The following is a 22,785-nucleotide window of genomic DNA, read 5'->3' as shown; positions in this document are numbered from 1 at the left end:
GTGAAAACGTCACGACGACTTAACGGCATTTCAGAAATACGTGCAACACGTCAATGCGTTTTAAAGGCATTTCAGAAAGTGTCGGGAAACTTTTAAACAAACACAATGCTATCGTGTTTCATATGCACTTTAAATGTGCGTTTCAATTGATGATGAATGCAAACTAAGGTCTCCCTTTACGCTCCTTTTCCGTTTCCAGGCAGCATCAGGTGAGTGTATGTGAGCCAGTTCCTGTAGTGAATTTTATATGCGTTTCTTTTAGCACTGTTAACCTAGATCGTTCGCAAACCTTTGTTATATTGGCAATAGGAACGCTTTTGCAACCTCTGGAAATGCACGTTTAAGTAAGCGGCTGCAGCTGAAGCAGTTATATGTTGCATTGTACTTATCACATGTTGAAATTAAAAATGGTAAGTACGTGACTTTCCAAACATCTGGTTTTGAAATTACACAGGGCAGCTCGTTGGTATCGTAGGCACAGTAGTTGCCCCGAATCTCATTTGCGGTACAGTTCGGGCTCTGGAATGCTCGCAGACGCAGTAACTGTGCAGCTACTACACAGATCCTAGTGATGCAGAGGCTAGTGATTGCAGACGTGTACTGTCGCCAGTTACAGTACCTACTATGAAAGTAATTATTCCTCGTAGCTAATGGCTGCAGATTCGGCTCCTCCTCTGCGTCTTCTGTGGATAGTAACTGCAGGCACATTGTCTCTTCAAGGTCTAATGGCTGCAGACACAGAAACAACACCCTGATGAATATCAGCAGAAACTACCTTCTCTAGCGCGAATGAGTGCTGACACAATACATGCTCTGGAACTGACTTCCGGTGCAGTACGTACCTGCTCATCAGCTACATCTGACAATAGCTGCCCTAGGGCAAATAATTCCAGACACTGTACCGGATTTGGGATACCGATTCTAGACACAGTACCTGTCCTGGAACTAATGACGTTTGATACAGTACCTGCTAATCCGTTATATATGTCAGAATACCTCAATGATGGCATGCACAGTACATACTCTGGGGCTAACTATTCCAGTCACAGTATCTGCTCTGGAGCTAATGTTATTTAACACAATATGTGCTCATGAGCAAATCTGGGGTTAATGACTGCAGTAACAGTCAAAACCCCATGTACCCTTTCCCTTTCCTGCGTCCTTTTCCCATTCCTAATTCCCCTCTGACACTTCGAACCATACTCCCTGAAATGAAAGTGATCAGTAGGGATAAAACATTGCGCCATGATTTTCAAAACCTGTTTGGTGCAACTGATGGGATGCTCATTTACTTCACTTGCGCCAAAAAGGTGGTGAGCCGTGCACAAAGGACACTTAAATATGTGCATCATAGTTGTGCATGTTGAGGTGCTCTTTTCCTACCAAATGCGCAAGGCAATGGGTGGAAAGGGGGTTCTTGGAATTTTCAAGTAAATGCCGATTTTCAAAAGAGGTGCAGGTATGCCCAGACATGGGTCCCGAGTCTGCCGGGCCTAGAGACCTAAGCTACTCCTCACTGATGATGCCCAATAAGGCTGAAACATGTCTGAGGATGTTTGTGGTCTCGTGCAGAAGGGATGTGACCTAGCACTTGGGGCTGGACTGCCCCTTTTGGGGTAGGACCAAACCTGATTTGCATATGGTTTTCCCCCTTCTGTAATGGCTTGCGGGCTAAAAAAAGATGGTCGGGAGTGTTTGCCCAGAGCCGTGCCAGTGGTTATGATTTATTCAAAACCTTCCAGCCATCACCTTTCGTTTTGCTAGGGATAAATCATTGCGCCAAGATTTTCAAAACCTGTTTGGTGCAACTGATGGGATGCTCATTTACTTCACTTGCGCCAAAAAGGTGGTGAGCCGTGCACAAAGGACACTTAAATATGTGCATCATAGTTGTGCATGTTGAGGTGCTCTTTTCCCACCAAATGCACAACTGCGCAAGACAGTGGGTGGAAAGGGGGTTCTGGGAATTTGTATGTAAATGCCGATTTTCAAAAGATTTTCCCTGTGCTTATTTGGAACAGGTGCAGGGGGATATAAAATGTATCGGAAGGTCACTTCTGATCCTCTAATGCAATGAGTGGATGAATGCTGTGTGTGAATAAGCTAGTCAATGTTGAGTCAAAGAATGTGTGTGTGGGTGTCTTTGTGCTGGGCCAAGGAGCTGATTTTTGGCTGGTGAGGGTAGCACCATAACAATGCACTTTAAAATATATTGCTTTCATATTAAGATACAACATCATAAGCTTTAAAACAGTCAAACCCCCTTCACCCTCTTCCCGACCAGAAGTAACGTCTCTCCCGACCCATTCAATTTGATTGAGCTCAGGATCCAACCAAATCCAGGATTCTGAATTTATGTGGGCACCATTGTACCATATAGTCACTTTGGAGAAAGGGCAGTACCGCCCCCCAGTCTTTCTTTAATCTTTCGTAATCTCCCTGAATCCTATAAGTGACCCATTCCATAGACAAGAATGACCATACTTTTTGCAGCCAGCCGAGAGTGGGTGGTGTTTATTGCTTCCATCTCTGCACGGTCGCTAGACAGGCGGCGATTAATAATAGCATGAACCCCCGTTTCTGTATTTTAGTGAAACCTTTCCCTTTGAGTTCCCACATGCTGCACATCCATATATTTTCGTTCACTTGTCCCAGCCCCTGAAACATCCTGCGCATTTCGGTCTTCACTTCCTCCCAGAACTGCTGTAGTTCCGTGCACTCCCACCATATATGCTTCCAGTTCCCAACTTGCTTACATCCCCTCCAGCATTTATCTGCCACTTGTGGGAACATTGCATGCAGCTTCTCAGGAGTATAGTCCCATTGTACAAGGATTTTAATCCACATTTCTCTCACCTTCACGGCTCTGGTTAACTTTGGAATAATCCCGCACAGGTATTCCCAGTGCTTCCTTGAAATTGATTCTCCCAGCTGTTTTTCCCCCATCTAATGTAATTCCATTGAATGTCTTCATCTTGAGCATTTATATATATCTGAGACAAGTTTCTTTGAAACTGTGTGGGTTGTTATAAAGGATTCAAATGGAGTTAATGATCTCGTTGCTGCCCGTTTAATGGTTGGGGTGTTCAGCCAATGTTTCAGCTGTTCGTATTTGTACCTGTCTTTCCCTTTCAGGCCAAGGACCATTATGGACTCCTCAAAGGATCTAATTGCTTGATCCTGAGGCATATCACATATCTTTAACCAGCCAGCGTCCTCCCATTTTCTAAATGCCCCCTTTTCCATGCCCGGCTGGAAATCAGGAGTCGAAAACATTGGGCTAAATGGGGCAGGTTCATCCGTAATAGCTTTTTTATTCCAGTCCCACTCCCGTAACTTAACTAATCTTGAGATTCGGGTGTTGTTGTGTTTTTTTTTTTTTTTCTTCCGCAGTTCCATATCTTGTGTGTCCCTTCTGCCAGCCACTCTCTTATTACCCGTAGTTGCAATGACTCATAGTATCTATAAAAATGTGTAAGAGTCATACCTCCTTTTTGTTTTTCGGAGCTGTAAGTATTGTCCTTTCTACTCTAGGGTGTCTTCTATTCCATATGTATAATGATAGGGCTTTGTTAATGGATTTACATAATATTTTTGGGACGCTAATCAGTAATGCTAGGAAATGGTATAATAGTTTTGGTAAAATATTCATTTTTATTGAGGGTCATCCTACCCCACCATGTTGTCATAAGGGGATTCCATCTCTCGAGATCTAGTTTAATCCTTGCTAATATACTCCAACTGCTCCCGGCCATAAGGATTATGTGATGTCTACATGGCCTGATAGTATTCCCTGAAAATCTCTCCTATATCCTCATTCCTTCTATGTATAAGCCCCAATTTGTTTTGAACTTTTGAGATCGTTTGTGTGCGTTACTTGTTTCATAGTTGTCTGGCCAAATGTTTGTCTCCTTTATTAGCCTTCATATAATGCCAGTGTTTCAGATAAAGAAGGCCTTCTCTGCCAGTTTCATTCTAATTGTATCCAGTTAACCATGGACATGTATCAGTGATATTTTCAGCTTGATGGTGGGATTCTTTACAATTTCCCCCTGAATATCCCTTAGTTTTCCTTCTAATTCCCTTTCCTATTGGTGCATTTGTTTGTCTTAGCTAGCTTTATGAGCTATTGGGTGTCTCCTTACGACCGCCTTGAAGGCTTCTCATATTATCTCTTGTGATACTTCGTTATGCTGAAATATTTTTCCATCTTTTCTCTAATTATAGTCCTGTGTGTGGGATTCTGTAGAAGATCTATAGGGAGTTTCCACTGCCAAAGCCCAATTTTTCTATTTCTCAGGGTAATATCCGCCCAGAGTGGGGCGTGATCTGACCATGAAATTGGTCCTAGTTCTATCCCCCTAATTTTTCCCATAAAGCCCAGTGTTACCAATATATAGTCTATCCTTGACATCCTGAGGTGTACATGGGAGTAGTGGGTGAAACCCTGTTCCCGGCCCTTTATCTCTCTCCATACATCCTGGAGGGTTAGCGGATCTATTTTACGCCATAGCATCTTATCTAATTTCTCCCTATGCAGGAAGTTTTCAAGCTTTTATCTTTTCACTGGGGTATTCAGACCTCGTACATTAAATGTGAGAAATCTTATCCCTTCCTTTTTGTTTCTCAACCTCAACGGTGCTCCCTCCGCTTTCGGATCCTTATTCCACCTCTGGTCGCCCACTCCACACCAACAACCCCCAGCTCTGTGCCTCCCTCCCTAACCCACAGGTTCCCTGAGGATGGCCCAGGATCCTATGGTCACTCTGACTAAGTGTCCGTCGCACCTGCCCCTTGACTTTCCCAGGGATATCATTGCGGGGACTCCTAAACCCCACTGGAGATTCCAAGTGGCCTCCCCCGCTCACTCCCCCCTGGTGCCAAAGCGTTACTAGAAACATTTCACTCTTTGCCACCCACTGGGGGATAGTTTCTGCTATAGTCCGCGCTGTGGGACGACCCAGTTAAGTTATGTTGTGCTACCCGACCTTCTTCGTTATGTCACCTTTTGTTGTTGTCAGTTTTCCCTTTTTGTTGGATTGTTTTCCATTCCCATGGTCTTCTACGTCCTCGATCCTAGCTCTGCTATTTCACCGGTCTGTCCTGGCACTCATCTTGTATATTCAGTATCTGCTGTCCTTCTTCGCATGTTGTACTTCTGTATTGTTTTCCTTCCCAGGCGAATTGCACCCCAAACGGGAATGTCCACTTGTATCTAATTTGTTTTGACGCCAAAAATGTCACTACAGGGCCCATTCCTTTCCTTTTCTGTAGCGTGGATTGGGATAGGTCCTGATAGTTGTATTTCTGTCCTTTTCATCCCGATTTTTCCAGCCGTTCTTGCTTTTCTTAAAATGTGTTCCTTCTGCGGGTATGAGGATAGGGCTACCAATATACCTCTTGGGTGTGCACCCGGTTCTCCTAGGGCCAACCTGTTCGATCCACTTGGATCTCTTCTTCCCCATTGATTGCCGGGATGTCCGTGAAGACTTGTTGGACCTCACCTTTTGGATCTTTGCCCTCCACCGATTCCACCATGTTTTTAATTCTGATGTTGGATCTGCGAGAGCGGTTTTTAAGATCCTCGCATTGAATTTCTAGATTGTGTGTAAGGCGGACCAGGTGTTCCTGGGCTGGGTCTCCCCATTTTGCATTGCTTCCACCTCCACTTTTTCCAAGATGTCTGTCCATTCTTCCAGTTTAGCGATATCCACCCTCAGTTCTTGCACTGGTTGTTTCAGTTCTTCTTTTAGTGACTCAAATTGATTGTGGAACGAGGACATAAACGGCTCTTGAAACTCCATGAACCTTGTTTGCATGTCTTATTTAGCAGTCGCCATTGTCTGGACTGGATGTGGGTCCGGAGTTTGTGCCTTTAGTGCTGGTCCCCCGCTATGCTGATGTGTGTAAGTGTCCCCACTCCACAGCTGTTTGATACTCGGATCTCGGAATCGACTTTGCTGCTTTGCCTCTTGTCTTGTACATGCAGGCTCTGGTGCTGAGATCACATGTGTCTTTGTAGGTTTTTGTGTCGTTTCTGTGCCTCGGGGTGGGGTGTATCTTTATATTTGGTTTTACTGTTTTTTTTCTCACTGACTCTTTCCCCCTTTCTTAGAAATCAATCCGTTTGGGGACTGCTAGTCTTTTTGGTGCTGGTTTTCCGTTTGGGAACCCCTGTATCCGATTTGTCTTTTCCATTGTGGGTTTTCTTAAATGGTTACCTTATTCAATCATCCGGGGCAGTGTGTGCTCTGTATCCTGCTATCTCCCCTCCTTTGCTGGTTTATAGACCAGGGTAGCGGATGGATGGGCCGGTTTTCTATGTATGCGCCTCCGGTAGACCAGCTTATTCTCAGTTGCTATTGCGCTCTTTCATTTGGGATCATGGTAGTCACCTTAGAGTTTTCCCCAATTGAGTATTCACCCCACCTCTACGGTGGCCTCAGAGGTGAAGACAATGCTTCCTGTTATCCTCCCTGCTTGGTCGCCTTGGACGTAATGAGGGTGATAGCATCCTGTTATCTGCTCTCGTACCGAGCAGTCCAGGTCCCATTTCACCCTGAATGAGGTTCGTGCGTCTCCATTTGGAGGCCCTGGGGGTGGGCCTATGCGCATATTGTAGACCCCTCTCCGGCTACAGTTCTATCTCTTCCCCTTTGGTGTCACAGGGTGTTTTTATAGATTAAGTGCCCTGGGTCTCCCGCTTACCTGTTGCAGCGAATCGGAATTTCTTTTCATCCCATCACCCTGCGGTGGGAGGATCCCCTCACTAGCTGCCTTACACCTCTGATGCTTGTCCGCTCCTCCTCCGCCCCCGGGGATCCTTCCGGCTGTGGGTTATCTCTCGCTCCGGGGGGCTCCTCAAATGTTGCGTATGTTGCGGTCGCCCCAACCTGAGCTCCGGTCCGGCAATCTTCACGGTGGCATTCACTGCTCCTCACTTGAAACACTTGTGTATAGGCGCGTTATAAGTGCCATATCATATCCTCTGTGAGGCATGCTCACCTGGTCTCCAGCACCCATTCCTCGCCGCTTTCTCCACTGCGGGCCACCCCGCCGGCCGTGCCTCCTATCTGTGTCTCCATGTATTCCGCTTCATTGGAGATCGGTTCCAGTCCCCGTTCGCAGTCACAATTCCATTTGTTGGGTGTTATTACCTATAACATTATCTTTGTCAGTCTAAGGTTGTGGCCCGGTGGGGAGAGGAGCCACCATCTTGGAGTCCCCCTCTTTAAAAAGTCTTTTATTGGCATTTTCAACAGTAAAAACATGTAACTCTGCCCCACCTTCTCCCCTTCAACCCCTAGACCCCAACAGTTGTAACCAATAATGCACCCAGTCGTCTACCCCCCTCCCGCCCCCTGCCCCAGAGTCCATAAACTCTGTAGATGACTCCCAGGCCCAAGTTGCTGTGAGTGGTCCACTCTCTTGCCAGCCTTGTAGGGGCCCTTGCACCCTTTGAGTATCCCCATCCCCCTCCTATAGTCATCGCCTCCCCTAGAAACATCAGCCATATCTCCTCCCAGCTTCCTGTGAAGGTGCCCTCCCCAAGTGGAGCGAGTACTCGTACCAGCCCCAGCAATCACATTTTACTCGGGCACCATGCGGCCTGCGAGTCCCATTGCAGGTGATGCAGGACAGTGTCCCAGTCTGAGAGAAACATTTGGTGATCCCTTTGAATCAAATAGGTCACCCACTCCAGTGCCAGAAAGTTCCAGATTTTACTAACCCATTTGTGTTCAGTGGGGGCAGCTTTTTGTTTCCATTTGTGTGTCACCACAAGCGTTGCTGCCACTATCAGGACGACGTATGTCTTTCTTTGAGTTTTCAACGGTAGATTTACCAGAACCCTGCCCATTCCCAGGATGGCCATCCCTATGTTGTCCGTCATCTGACTCCCAAAAATACTATTAATTTCTGCATGGATCATGTCCCAATAAAGCTGTATGACTCTGCATTCCTTCCACAATCCCAGTTCTCCACATCCCCTCCAGCAGAGCGCTGAGGCATTTGGTTAGAATGTATGTAGTTTTTCTGGGGTGAGATGTCATTGGACCATTATCTATATGTTATGTTATGTTATTTTGCATTTATATAGCGCCTTATATGGTCTGAAGGCGCTGGTAGGTTGAACGCCCTTGGGAACCGAAGTTCATATCAGTAGAGGGAGTAGAGAGAGTCAAAAGGTGCGTGTGAGCACCGGGTATGTGTGCAGCTCGTGCGGTATCCGTGTAATAGCTGCTTTCTAGTGGTAGGTGTGATGGTTGAGAGGTCAGGAGTGTGTGTTCGTTCTGGAAGGATTTATCCAGATCGGATGTGGCTGCGTTAGGCCTGAGGAGAACGCCTGGCTGGGGGGTGTGTAACCAGCAGTGATTACTTAGAATGATGTGGAGTGAGCGGCGAATGTTGGTATGAGAACAGTTATACCGAATGGTGTCATAGTATCCCTGTGTTCTAGTTGAGTGGTGATGTAAGGAGAGAGTAAGCGTGTTGGTGAGAGGGGTTATATGCCCTTTCAGACAATCTCTGCAAAGAGGCTATTGGGCACACTACTAGATTCACAGCGAGGCTATTGGGTACACTTCTAAATTCAACTTTCGACAAAGAGGCTATTGAGCGTACTTCTTAATTCACAGAGAGGCTATTGGGCACACTTCTAAATTCACAGAGCGGCTACTGGGCACCCTTCTAGATTCAGCGAGGCTGTTGGGCACACTTCCAGAATCACAGATAGGCTATTGGGCACACTTCTAGATTCACAGCGAGGCTATTGGGTATACTTTAAAATTCCACTTTTCACCCACTTCTCCTGAATCTGGATGGCCTGAGTGAGCTTGGGGATATCTGCCCATTACTGAGCCCAAAGTTCTCCCTCCAGCGGCTGCTACACTGCAATTTCTCACTGCTCCATATAGTGCCATGCCTGGCTCCTTGCCCCATGCTCCTTCTGCTACAATCCCATATAACCCTCCTACCAAATGCCTTTACCCATGTCGATCGTTACAAACCGTTCAAAAGGGCGTGAGATCCCTGGTGGCCACTGACCTGACCATTGGGTTCGTAAGCCAGTGCCTCAGATGAGAGTAGCGATACTTCTCCCCTCATATAGTCCAAGTCCTGCTTGCACTGTGCAAAGGATTTAATGTCTTGACCCACCCGAGAACATGTCACATAGTTTGCGGCACCCTGCTACCTCCCACCCATTGAAGGCACCCCTTTCCATGCCCGGTGTGAACTGGGGTTCCTAAACGGCAATGTCAGCGGGGAAGGGAAGATAGTCAAGTTCACCTTCTGCGCCAGCTCATACCATGAGTCCCCGACTAGGGCCCCTATCCTACTAAGGTATTTGTTTGCAGGTCTATCCGCCTTGGGTCGCCACAACACCTTGTCCAGTGGCAAGCTCACCACTGCTTTGTCCATTTGACACCAGACCTTCCTGCGATCGCTCCTGAACCAATCCTGAATCACTATGATTTCAGCCGCAAGGGAAAGAAGGTGGAAGTGTGGCGCTCACAGCTCTCCCTTGCTTCTGGGAGACATTAGCATATGCATAGTTACCCTGGGTCTCTTGTGGTTCCAAATAAATGACCCCACATGTTTTTGAAGGGTCCCGAAAAAACCTTGGGAACCCCCACTGGCAGGGTTGCGAAATAGTACAGGATCTTTGGCAAAATCACCATTTTAAAAGCATTTATCCTCCCCATCCAGGATATTGATAAGGGCACCCATTACCGCCAGCAGCCGGTGCAGTTTTTCCGCTAAAGGCGGGTAGATATCACAGTAAAGGGCACCCAGAGAACCAGTAATCTGGACCCCCAAATATCTAATGCTGGTATCCACCCATCTATAAGGTACCATACTCTGCAATTCCTGAACCTTTTCTGAGGGGGCGGTCACATTAATAACTGATTTGTGGGCATTTTAACCCTGCCAACTCACCTAAGAGAAGAAGTTCCCGCGAGAACCCTGGGAATGAAGTTTCTGGTTCTGTGATCAAGAGGAGCATGTCATCAGCAATCGCTGCTACTCACCCCCAAAGGCAATCCCCCCCCTAAGGTCTGGGGAGGCCCTAATGCTGGCTAAGAGCGGCGCCAGGTGGATGGCGTATAAGAGCGGGAGAGCGGGCAACCCTACTCGGTGCCTCGTAGGGCTGTGACCCTCTGGGAAAGTTGCTTGTTGATTGCCAGGCGCAAGGAGGGAGTTTGGTAGTTGGCTCTTACCATTGAAAGGAATTTAGAACTGAATCATCCCATAACTTCCATGGAATGAAAGGGGAATGACCATTCGACCCGGTCGAATGCCTTCTCGGCATTGAATGTCAGTAAGGGGTTCTAGATTAATTTACTTTTTCACTCTGATAGACCCGCCGAATGTTATCCTAGGTCTGCCTATGCCTGATCAATCAGTTTGGAGAGGAGCTTATCCAGGCGTGACGCCAGAACCTTGGTGTAGATCTTTGTGTCTAGATTAATGAGGGCAGTCGGCTGGTAAGAACCGCATTAAGTGACATCCTTACCCGGCTTTGGGAGCAGCACAGCCTTGGCTTCCGTTGTCTGGGTGATATGCGCTGCCCACCCCAAAAGAGTTGAAATGCAGGACTAAGTGCAGTATCCGTGCCTCTCTAAAGGTTTTGTAGAAAAGCACTGGAAAGCCACCCTAGGCCTTTCCTGATGGCAAGGCAACTATAGCCGCCCTTACTACTTTGGGAGTAATGTCTCCCTTAAGTTCGTCCTGTTCTTTTTCCACAGCGTGGCGCTCCTGTGTCGATGGGCGTGTTGGCATCTTCCACTCCTGCCCGTCCGGAGGGTGGGGGGGGTTTAACCGGGCCCTTTAGTTGAGCTCCTAGTCGAAAACTTTGTCCACTCCCACATTTACCTCCTTGAGCGGTTCTCTCGCCGGTCTTTGTTCTTTCCTTGGTGACCCTTCGTCCTCGATCTTCAGTACCTTCCTCGCAGGTGGTGACCCGATGCTGTTAGTTCAAAGGGAAAGGTCCATGTCTGCTCGCATTAGGGCGCGCTCCACCAGGCCCATCCTACACGTCACCAGGATGGTCTGGGCTGGGTCCTGGAATAGCTGAAGTTCCGAGCCATTGTAACTGATTGACCTGGCCCTCCTATCAGCCGCCAGCACCTTCTCCTTTTGCCCATACTTGTGTAAGGCTACCACTACATCTCTGGGTCTGGCCCCTGGCTCTCCCCCCTCTTTGGCCCCACTTTGTGTGTACGGTCCAGCTCTATCCCCGACCAGTTTTCCACCTCGAGCAGGTCCGCCAACACTTGCTGCGCCATTGTGCGTAGATCCTTGTCCACCACCGCCTCAGCAAGGTTCTTTATTCTGAAGTTCGATCTTCTCAAGCGGTTTTCAAGGTCTTTGCTCTGGGTCTAGAGGCTCTCCGTGACCCTAGCTAATTGCTCTACCAGCTCCTCTATCTTCCTTGTTTCCTCTGTGACCTATGGCGCTCTCAGCTTCATTGCCCCAGTTCTCTTTTGTTATGTCCCCCTTCACCTCTTGCAACAATCGGGACAGTTCTGCTTGCATCATGCTCCACTGCGATTGAATGGTGTTTGCTATCTTGTCCCTAAAATACTGAAAGCAGTGACGAAGGACACCACTTAATCTTTTGCGGTGGCTGACAGCGCCCCCAAATCCTCATGTGCCCCCAGCCCCTGATCTCCCACCAGGCCGGTACTCGCTGTCTCTTTGCCTTAGTCTCTGCAGATTACCCTCCTGTGGTTTCTTCACCGACTTGGAGGCAGCTTGCATGTTCCTCCCCTTGTTTTTGGACATAGTGTCTAGGTGGTCTGATTCTCCCTGATTTTGTGTCGCACCTTCGGATCTCTTCTGGCCACTTTTTCGCGGCGCAGGAACCTCCTCCCGCCGCTGCTTTGTGTGTCTACCCTTGACTTTGCAGTCGGGTTGGAACTTCCCTCTGTGCACAGGTAAGCCACCGTTTGCCCTCATCCTTGGGTTTCAAATGACCCTCCTCCTGGCCTTGGTGCCAGGATCACTCTGCCCTGAACCCAACCAAATGGCCTCTCCCTTATTCTCCCATACCCACCACGGATGTAGATGGACTCTTTAGCCCTCTATTCGGCCTCAGGATTGCCCCGGGGAGGCCAGGGCCGCACCGGCCACCGTCTCCTATGCGTGGTGCGCCTCTTGCTCCATTGTTCCCCATGCCGTGCTTCTGGACGGGGGAGCGCTGGCTGAGGCACTGTATGCAGCTCCAAAATGTACCTCAAATGGGCCTCCAGCCACACTGGCTATAAACCCACAGGGCCTTCCCTGGTCTACTCTGCAAAGTGCTGGCTTCAAAGCTTGGGCAGGGGCCCTCCCGCTGCGCTCCCCCACCTCACAGTCACTCTGTTCAAAGCTAGTGATCACTGCCTGCACTGGCCAGCCTCTGCTCTCTTGCACCCTTTCTTTGGGCCTGGGTGCACGCTGACCTGTGATGGTTGTCCCCCATGAGGTTTGGGGGCTGGTCAAGCTCCTCAGGGTTGCCGCCTTCTTGCCTCTTGACATTTGCTGTGCTGCTGCTCCCAGGCCTCTTGATGGCCCGGGTGTTCTTCTCTGCTGCGCTGCTCTCAGCAGTGGGCTATGGGTATGGCCCCCTCCGGATCCGCCTGATCTCTTCGATGAGACGCTGCTTCTCCAGCACGAGGGCGGCTCGTTCCTGCCTTAATGTCCCTGCTGGTGCTCGCCAGCAGGGGAGAACCCGTTCCATGATTCCAGCCCCGGTGGGCCTCCGATATCACATAGATGCCAGTACAAAATGCTGTTATGTGCTTTTATGTGGCCGCACTGGCGTTATGGGGCATTCAGTCTAGCCATTTTTTGCTGTGGCATGACTTTTTATTTTTTTACTAGGATTCTACGACCAAGCAAGCATGATGCGTTTTATGTGTCTAGAATGGCACTTAGGGCAGCCAGTCAAGCCATTTCTTACTGTGGCGTGGATTATTTCTCTGGGCATCAAGGGTAAAGCAACCATGATGAGCATTATTACGCATCTAGACTCACCTGAATTGTTCAGCCAGTTTGGACATGCTTATTGTGACATGGGCAAAGCCAACAGGAGTGTGTGGCAGAGCCATGGTGGGCATGTTTTCTTGTAGTATCTTTACTGACATTATGTTATGTTGATTTGTACCGCACACCGCTACCACCCAGGGACAGTCCCCAGGCGCTCGCATGGCTCTGCAAAAAATGGGTGCAGGGAGGTTAGTGGGGTAAAGTGTGAGAGGATAGGTTCAGAACCAGGAAGAACTGATATATGTTTTGCATGTGGTCATTTGTCAGCGGCCTCGCGCGTTGTAACCGTATGAGTAAGATTCCATGCCTAGCGGTGGGTGGTAGTTTTGTGTTGGTGTTAGTGTTGTGTGGTTACTATGGGTTGGTTGTGTGCACTGGTTAGATAGTGTCCATAAGGGATTCAGAGTCATAAGGTTGTCATAGCTATAAGTGAGTCCGGCATCTTGGTGTGTTGTTGCATTTTACATGGTATGTGGGTGGTTCAATGTGGATGTCGGCATAGTAATGGTTCTCTAGGTTTATGGGTGTGGCTAGTCCAAGATCTGGTGTAGAGGTGTCAGTTATGTTGGAGGCGCAGGAAGGGAAGAGGGTTAGTAAAGTCGGCCAGTTTGTTGTGGTCTCTCTCTGGGGTGGTCCTTTGGATGCCGCTTGACGGTATCTAGCCAGGTTCTTGTTTGCTGTTCTTTGGCCCCTCTCGTCTCCTCTGTAGTAATTTCTCTGCAGTGTTGTTGTTTCCAGTGTCCCTTCTAGGTTGTCATTGTCTGCTAGACAGGTTTTTAGTTGTTTCCTGAAGGTGATGTGGTCCTCTGTGGTTCTAATTACTTTGAGCATGCTGTTCCAAGTGTTAGTGATTAGACGTGAAAACGCTGTTCCGCCGAATTTACTTTTATCTTAGTGTTTTGCCTATTTGTAGCTTGTTGCTGGATCTTAGTTCCCTTACTGGTCTTGGAGGAATTCTGCTCCTTGTCTGTGCAAGGCTTTTTGGGAGATGCAGAATGCTTTGAATTTAATGGGCTTTTTTACTGGTAACCAGTGTAGGCTTCTCAGTGCTGGAGTGATGTGGTCTCTTCTGTTTAGTCTTGGTATGATCCTGGCTGCTGTATTTTGCACCCTTTGGGGTTTCTTAGTGAGTCTTTCTGGCATTCCTTGGTAGAGGCTATTTGCCTAGTCAATTCTTGTGAGTACCAGGGATATGATTGTGAAGGTTCTGTGGGGAAAGGAGTGGTAGTGAGTAATCCCCTGAGTAGTTGAAGCATTTTTTTTTTTTTTGCGATTGCGTTGACTTGCGGTTCCAGTGATAGTCAGTTGTCCATGAGAATTCCTAGGTTGTTTTCTACATTGGTAGTCTCTGGTTGCGTTCCCATGCCGATTGGCCAATCCATTTGTGGGTTTTCTCTGTTGAATACTGCCGGTGAGATTATTATTTGCTTTTTTGCAGGGTTCAGTTTGAGGTTTTTCGTTGTCATCTAGTTGTAGATGTCTGTGAAGCAGTTGTTGAGGTTCTTTCTTTTGTTCCTGTGTTGTTTGTTTTCAGTCACTTGTGTGCCGTCTGCTTGGATGTATGCAGTAAGTCCGAAGGATCGATGATTTTCATCAGTATGCACATGTAGATGTTGAAAAATTGAGGGGAGAGGCTTGATGCCTGTGGGACCCGCAGGATATATTTTTGGTGTTTGAAGTGAACACTGATAGGTAGGTTCTTTCTGTTTGGTTAATTAGGAATGAGGTAGTCCACTTTCCTGTATGCCACATTACACCAATCCTTCTATTAGTGTTGCGTAGCTGATTGTGTCAAAAGCCACTGATATGTCAAATAGTATGAGGTCCGATTGAGCATCGCTGTCTGTGTTTTATTTTCAGGTCATCCCATATCGACAGAAGTGCCGATTCTGTTCTCCTCATCGACTGAAGCCAACTTGTGATTGGGTATTCTGTTTGTGTCGACGTGTTTAAGATGGATTTTGCAGACTTGGTTCTCCAGTATCTTCGCTGGGTAGGGCAGGCTGGATATCGGTCTGTAGTTGCTTGGGCCTTCTGCGCTTTCTGGCACTTTCTTTTTTTTTATCAGTGGTTTGATGTATGCTGATTTGACAGAAGACAGTACTATTCCTCTTTTGAGTGATAGATTCATTAGGTTCCGGAAGCGTGTCTTTGGGGTTCTGTGGTTCAGGATTCCTTTGAAGACTGGGGTGCAGGGGTCCCTTGGCGATCCTGCAAGGTTGGTGTCCTTGATTAGTGCGGCAGAAGTTTCCTCTGTGATTGGTTCTTGGCAGATGCGTTTTGCTATAATCTGTGTTTCGTCTGGTCTCTGTGGTCGCTGTTGTATCTGTCTTGGCTAGGTTGATGATATCCTGTACTGTGTCTATTTTTGCTCTCCGATGGTTGGTGATGTCGCAAAGTGTTTGTGTAGGGGTGATGGAGTTTTTACAGGAAGATCTCTGATGATTTTGAAGAGTTCTTTCTGTGGATTTGTTTGTCGATTCTGTTCTTGTGGCGTATAAGACTTTTTTGGCTTTGAGGACTGTTGCCTTGTACAGTTTGAGTTGTCTTTGGTATTTTATTTTGTCTTCTCTGGTGTATTGTTCTTTCCATTTTGTTTCCATTTTGCAGTTGTTTTTTGAGTTCTTCTGTGAAATATTTTGCTGCCTGTTTTTTTTGGTGTTTTGAATGTTTTTAGCTGGTGCTAATTGGCCAAGGGCCTTGGTGATCAATTATGGAGTTTCTTGTGTTGATCTATGTTTGTATCGGTGGGCTCTCTTTTGCTTGAGACGGTTGCGTCTAGAAGGTTTGTTAGGGTCTCTAGGTCCAAGTTCTTCTAGTTTATTTTCATGCTGGTGTGGAGATGTTTCTTCCCGGCCGGTAGGCGGGCTTGGGGTGTGATGTAGAACGGTATCAAGTAGTGGTCATTCCACACCATTGGTGTAGGTGGTGCAGATGCGCATCGTCCTTCCCTGCAGAAAATTGCATCCAGGGTGTGTCCGGCGTTGTGGCTGGATCCATTTACTATTTGCTTGAACTGCAAGATTTCCAGGAGTGTGCAGAGTGAGTTTGCTCTGTACTCGTTTTTCTTCTTTTGAACCGTATGTTAAAATCTCCCAGCATGACCAGGTTGTCGTGGTGGGTTGATGGCATGGTGGCCTCGTCCGCTAGTTTTGTTGCAAAGTTGGGGTTGTAAGAAGATGGTTTGTAGATCAAGAGGAATACTATATTGGATTGGTTGTTGAGTTGTATCTTGATGACGGATTCATAATCTTCCGCGTTGGTTGTGATGATTCGAGATGCTCAGATGTGTTTTTTGTGTATAATTTCGATTGTCTCCTTTTTTTGTTTTTTTCTGTTGGCATGTATTTTATAATTGTCGGGTATTGCTTCATTCGCTATGGCTTTATAGTTATCTGATAGCCTGTTTTCTGTAAGGAAGAGCATGTCTGTTCCCCCTTCGCTTGGGCGTCATGGATTTCTGTTGAGCGTTTTGCCATGGACCTAACGTTGAGGAGGCTGCAGTGTAGTTTGCTTGATTTCCCTTTCAGGTTGTTCGTATTGTTTGTTCTGACCGGTGTGGTGTTGGTTGGGTTTTTGTTCCAGGTGGGTTTCCCCGGTTGAGTCATTTGGGTGTGGTGGTTCTTTATTGGTCAGTCTCTTTATCGAGTAGACTGACCAGGTTTAAGGCGGGGTTGGCTGTTTTTCTGGTTTGTTCCGGGAAGTAAGTAGGGTAGCTACCCCTCTGTTTCAGTTTTGGTGATGTAGGGGGTGTAGAGTGTGATTGATTCCAACTTGTCCTGGTTGGGTCTGTATTCGTGACGCTTGTTGGCTGTCTGTTTGTTGTTGCTGTGCCATTTTTGTTTACCACTTTGTCGTTTGTGGACAGGTAGCAAGCAATGTAGTTTGTCTTTGCTCTGTTATTTGTATGTCTCCTTGGGCAATCTGGGATGTTAATGTTTGAGTTTTCGGGGTTGTGGGATCATGCTGGTCGGTGCATTCCCAAGTGGTTTGAGTTTGCTTTTTTTATTTCTGTTCTCTGTTCTGACTTCTTTGTCTTTATTGTGGCGAGGCATGATGTGTGGGTTGTTTTCCTTGAGTGGGCGTCCTCTTTAGATTAGTGTTTTTCCTGGTCATTTGGGTTGTCTTTTCTGTTTGTGGTTTGTTCTTGCTTGTATTTGGTAGGATGTGGGTAGTTGAGACCTTGGTTGATAGGACTTTGTGGTTCCGTTTTATTGCTTATTTCTTTTTTGGATCCTATGTGTTTTTATTTTTGTTTATCCTGGAGTTCCTTGGGTGATGGTTGATTGTTGAATTGATTGTTGGATTATGCGCAAAGAAAACATGAATACATGTGAATACTGGCATATATTGGTGCAGTCGACATAGAAATGTATTGATTGTGAGGGTGCTAGGTTCCTGCTTTTGACTGGGATGGCAAAGGATTCTCACCCAGGGGCTGCATGCTAGGTTTAGGCCTCTGGCTTTCACTTTGGCCTAACATATTCTCAAGTTTTACCCTTGCCACATTGGGGATTGTGAGAGTGCTGGGTGCCTGCTTTAGACTGGGAAGGCAAAGGATTCTCGCACAGGGGGTGGATGCTAGGTTTAGGTCTCTGACTTCCGCTTTGGCCAATATAGTCTCAAGCTTTACCCATGCCACATACAGCACAAGTGCAACAAAGCAAAAGCAGAATGACAATCTGTATTAATCTGCATATCATCCTGCAATCTCTGTTGTTCTGAAGTAATCAGTAAGTCATCCCCAAATCATCAAGAACAAACATGTTTCATGGCGATGCTCTTGAAGTAATCCACAGGTCATCCCAGAATCGTCCCGAACTCAGCAGGCACAAATGTGCAATCTCTTCAAGTGATCAGCAAGTCATCCTAAAAGCGTCAGGAACAAAGATTTTTCTAAAATGGGGATGATGTTGGCATACTCATTAATTTTATCGTAAGCTCATCCCCAAATCATCACGCACCATTCTGAGACATTTGCTGATGACTTTAACAGTGTGATGAGGTCTGATAATGTGGGAATGACTTTAGTGTAGTTTGATGATCATCCAATGCCCACAGGATGGTCTCTAAAGTCCTATTTTTAGACCAGGGTGGATTCAAACGCACAATTTATAGAGATTACACGTCAATCTCGGCACCAAACACTTGCTCCACTAAGCTGTTTACAGCCATTTTGCCTAAACATGTGCATACCGATAACCTTTGGTAATGCCCTGACTGACATAGGAATATGGCACACAGTTATCTTTTGTACCAAGCACAGTTGGGCTTCGGCATTTTATTTTTTACTTTTCCCCTAGCCTCCTAGCAAAGACAACAATGCCCAGTTATTGGGCCTAAAAAGTGCACTGCGTTTTCAAGAAGAACTGGGCAGTTTTTCTTGCGCAAGAGTTTGAGGCCTTCGCTTCAGTGCCATAAATAGTTAAACATCCCTTCTCAATTGAAGGAGTTGGTGCAAGAAATGCATAGTATGAAGAATGAGGAAACGCGAAATACTAACCGAGGTTCATGGCATACACTGTACACACTTAGGAAACATAAGGGAAGTGAAGCAGTGACCCCTCTGCTCGATGCCCACCACCAATACATTCGCACAAACATGAGGGTTTTGGAAAGGGAAACACACTTTAGATGAGGAAGCAAAGCAATTTGCACAGCTGGCGATCTAGGGTACGTGTCAAAAACGAATTGCTAAATGTGCACTAGCTCCTATAAAAAAAAAGGGGGCACAGTGACCAGAAGCAGAGTATGCAGCCACTAGCAGCTGAAAAAAAATACACTACGGATGCAAAATACACTACGGATGCAATTTATTATATTTAGGGTTATTAAAATGCCTTCCTTGGTAAGACCAATCGATAGGTGAAGAAGGGCACACTGCAGTCAACCATGCACACGGCTGTGTTTTTTTCTGGAGAAAAATACCAGATGTAGAGTAAGGCGGATAATGGAGCCCCTACCCTTTAAATACGATCTTGTTATAATTACTCACTGTTTTGCGTTCCTGTTTTCACAGTAATTTAAAGATATCTTTTTTACTTAAGGGGTTCCCTGCTGCACTTTGCAATGTGCTTTTTCTTGGAACACAAGAATTCATTAACACTTCATGTAGATTTTGAAATAGACTTGTCTCGGGTCTCTTTATTATCGCAATTAAAGATTACCACAGCAAAATACAGATGGAAATAAAGCAGGAATACATCACTGTTAGCGTTTCTCTAACATTATTCACTGGAAACCACCAGGGTAGGAGAGAGAGTCACTTGCCAATGGGAATAGGCTGAAGTCAACACGTCTGCTTCGGTCAGCCCAGTCCGAGTTCAACGTTACTTGTTCTTTCTCTGTTTGTGTGATGCCTTTCCCTCAAAATGTAAACCAGTATTTTTCCAGAGATGTTTACCGTCAGTAGAACCCCACAGCTGCGCAGCCGTTGCAGCTTGCGGACTCCACTGAATTTGTAAATAAACTCCAGTTTCTCATGAGAAGCCAAAATACGTTGCTCTTGGCAGCTAAAAGAATGCAAAACAAGCTTTGTCTGAACACCTAAATAAGCTGTCTTTCCATGGCTCTAGCAAATGCACATTGTGCTCAGAAATGAGCTTCTCTTTAAGCCTGAAGTCTAATGTTCACTGTTGTTCCCAGAATGCCCCTCACCTTGACTCCATATTGAAATCAAAGCTAATGCATTTTTTAAATGCATTACACTCGCCAAGAACAATATGAATTTTCGCACTGTTCATAGCACAGCCTCATAACTCTATGTCCATACTGCTCAGAATTGAGGCACAACCAAAGACGTCCTGAAATAGGGCAGTGAAACATTTACGTTTGTTGAATTGAAATGGCTTCCAATCTGCCAGTTTAGTTGCATTTGGTCTGCTAATCTTTGTGGTTGCATTAATCAGTCTATTCTTGTGTCATGTATTATGCTGATGGATTTATAACGGAACTGGGTCTTAAATAGCATGACTTTAGTCCTTTTGGTGGCCTCTTGGGACATTGCCCTTTAATAGGGTATCTGAAAGGTTTGTTGGTTCAGTGGAAAGCTGATGTGCCAATCATGAAAGCCAATGCTTAAGGTGCTAGGTGAGTTGGGCATGTGTGGTTGTGTGCCCATATGGGCCTTGGGTGTTGTGCTTTGTGTAGGGACCAACTTCATCTTACGGGCTTGGGCAGCACTGGGAAGGCAACGTGGTGAAATGATGGAACAGGTAAGAGCACGGACTCGGCTGGTGATATTGCCCCACAAGAGGTTCAACTATGTGTAATTGACTTGTTTCATTTATGGGGTGTGAAGTGAAGAGAGAGGAGCATCATGGGAATGATCAATTAATTGATTAGTGGGAGGGGAAAGGTTGGTTATTAGAATGCTTGTCTTGGGCGGTAGGTTCTTTGAAACCTGTAACGTTCATACTTCATTCCTCCTTGCGTTTACGTTCATTTATTGCACCTGCTTTTAATAGGTTCTGTTGTGAGACGCTGTAGATGAGTTAAATGGGGAGCACTGGTTTGGGTTTTGTTATTAGAGCGAGACTTGTTAGTCGAATGCCCGAGTTGCTGTGTATCCCAGGTGTAGTATCTTGTTGCAGAGCTTTCATACTTATTTTGTCTACGGGCACATGAGGTTCCTGATTTGAAGTCAAATGGCTGTGCTATCTGGTGTATATTGGTTTTGAGAGTGTACTTCTCCAAGTTGATCAGTGTTTTTAAGGCCCACTGTGTCTATTGTCTTCGCATGGAAAAAGCAAGTAATAAAAATATGTTTGTGCTTACTTGTTTGCGGTTCCTTAACAAACCATAACATAATGGACGTATTGGTAAAGCGCACGTTCACACCCAAGGGTCATCTTGGCGCTAATAACTGATGTTCATTGTTACCCAACTTAATGGTACTCCTTTTCCATTCATGTAACCCCTGCAATACGTTCAGATCAGTGGCACCAAAAGCAGGGCCAAGGGAACGAGCTGTTGTAGTGCTCTCATCTGAAAAGTAACTTCAAGATAAAAATGCATACAAACAGTTAATGTTTCGAGTTAAGTGGTCCTCTTGAAAGCAAAGTAGTCTGAGCATGGCGATCCAGGTATTCGTGGCCCTCACACTGACTGCCTTTTCTTGTTTCACCTTGGAACCATCACCGAGGCAACCGTGCTAGTTTGTTCTCTTGCCCATCGCATAAGCAGCACATTTCTCCAGTATTACTTCTGAAGCTCTGCTATGGGGCATGCAGAGTGTTTTATATTCAGTCCTGCATTTGACAGCGAGCAAATGCAGGGCCTAAAAAAAAACGATGTTTCCGATGTTTGCAGTCCAAATTGTTTTTCTGTAGGGTTTTTGCCTTCACTGGACGTGGTCCAGGAGGTCATTGGGGGGAGGTCCAAGTACAGGCATTAACATAGTCCGTTCTGACTAGTGCCAGCCTGATGACCCTGAGGGTTCTGTGCTGGGAATACTGATTGGACATGCTACGTTGGATCTTAGGTAAAAAGGGTAGTTTCTGACCAGTGCTTTGATTTGTGCTTCTTGTGAAAGAGGGTGCTCATAACTCGGAGATCAACTTGTTGGGTTGAGGGCAGGATTCCATCTTTTTTGTCAAAGGGATAATGGGGTCTAGGGTAATGGTTGGGAAGATTGTTAGTGTTGTCTTGTCCTATGTGCTTATTAGTCATTGTGAAGCTGATCAGGATTTCGTATTTGGTACAGTGTGGTTGTGCCTTTGTCTCCGTTTTGTATATGATTGCAGTGCCATTTTATTTTTGTAGCTGCATCGGGTAGTTCCTCGTTTTGATTCTGTGAAATGGGGTACCCGCATGGCTATTGAAGTGGAGGGTGAGGCTGGATGTCTAGACCACTGTATTTTATGTTCCCCTGGTTGACTCAAAAGGGTGACGTGAGTTGTTCACATTCTGTTTTCAAGAAATTGGGTTATCATATTAGCACAGTTTGCTTCAGCAGCTCTGCTGATCAGTATTTTGTAAATTGGTGGATGTCAATATCCGTGGTTGACATCTGTAATTGGCATGTCGAGCAACCGTGATGGAGAAACCATTGTCGGTGGGGTGAATAGACGCTACAAGGGACGTCATTTCACCAAAATGCCAGGGGTAGCGGAAGTGACGACCCTTGACCTCTGATGACATGTCATTTGACCCAACCCTGTAGTGGCATCACGGAAGCGATGGAATATGACCTTTCACCCCTTGAGAAAACAGGAAGCGGCATCACATAGCAGTGTTCCTAAATACAATACGAAAAATATGAGTATGTCACTAAAATGTGATATACCTTTCATGCAAGATTGGCTCACCATGTGTATCGTTAACATCAATCGGTGTGTATAGGACCATATTACCAAATTATTGTAAATGCAAGCAAACGTCCAAGCCAAATGATAATGTGTTTTTATAAAGCGCTTACGCTTAAGCGCTTTATATAGAACAAATATACATACAATATTATTCAGATGGTACTCCTTTATCGACATCAGAAGGATGAAAGGCTAAGTTGAGGTTTAAGAACAGACTAAATCGGTGATTCACCCCCTGAAGTTTGCCTGAAATAAACGTTTAGTGAGTCTAGCAATTATTGTATAGAATTCCAGAAAGTCAAATTATTTGTTTTTCCTTTTCTTTCTTATTTAGTTTTTATTTTGTTTTTTTTTAATAGGCCTGAACAAGAAAGCCAGACAAATCTAGAAACAAAGACCCACATGGTGCTTACATTTAAAAAATAAAAATAATTTTGTAGGGGTT

The 22,785-nt window shown here is 46.0% G+C and overlaps 1 protein-coding gene across 5 annotated transcripts in view; it reads left to right on the top strand.

Annotated features, from left to right (window-relative positions):
- Window positions 1–22,785, top strand: part of LDLRAD3 (low density lipoprotein receptor class A domain containing 3) — a 942,778-nt gene that overhangs the window by 101,438 nt on the left and 818,555 nt on the right. For 2 of the 5 annotated variants that reach the window (XM_069623356.1, XM_069623355.1), the window contains exon 1: window positions 119–209. The exons of 2 other annotated variants lie outside the window; for them this stretch is intronic. In XM_069623356.1, coding sequence (XP_069479457.1) covers window positions 134–209 — 76 coding nt within the window. In that variant the 5' untranslated portion in view covers window positions 119–133. Of the gene's footprint in view, window positions 1–111; window positions 210–22,785 lie in introns of those variants that run through there. One more of the 5 variants, XR_011279658.1, reaches the window with a different exon arrangement.

This window comes from Ambystoma mexicanum, chromosome 11, assembly GCF_040938575.1.
Source record: "Ambystoma mexicanum isolate Mex_15411 chromosome 11, UKY_AmexF1_1, whole genome shotgun sequence".
Lineage (NCBI taxonomy): Eukaryota > Metazoa > Chordata > Amphibia > Caudata > Ambystomatidae > Ambystoma > Ambystoma mexicanum.
This window is presented reverse-complemented; position numbering and strand designations above follow the sequence as displayed.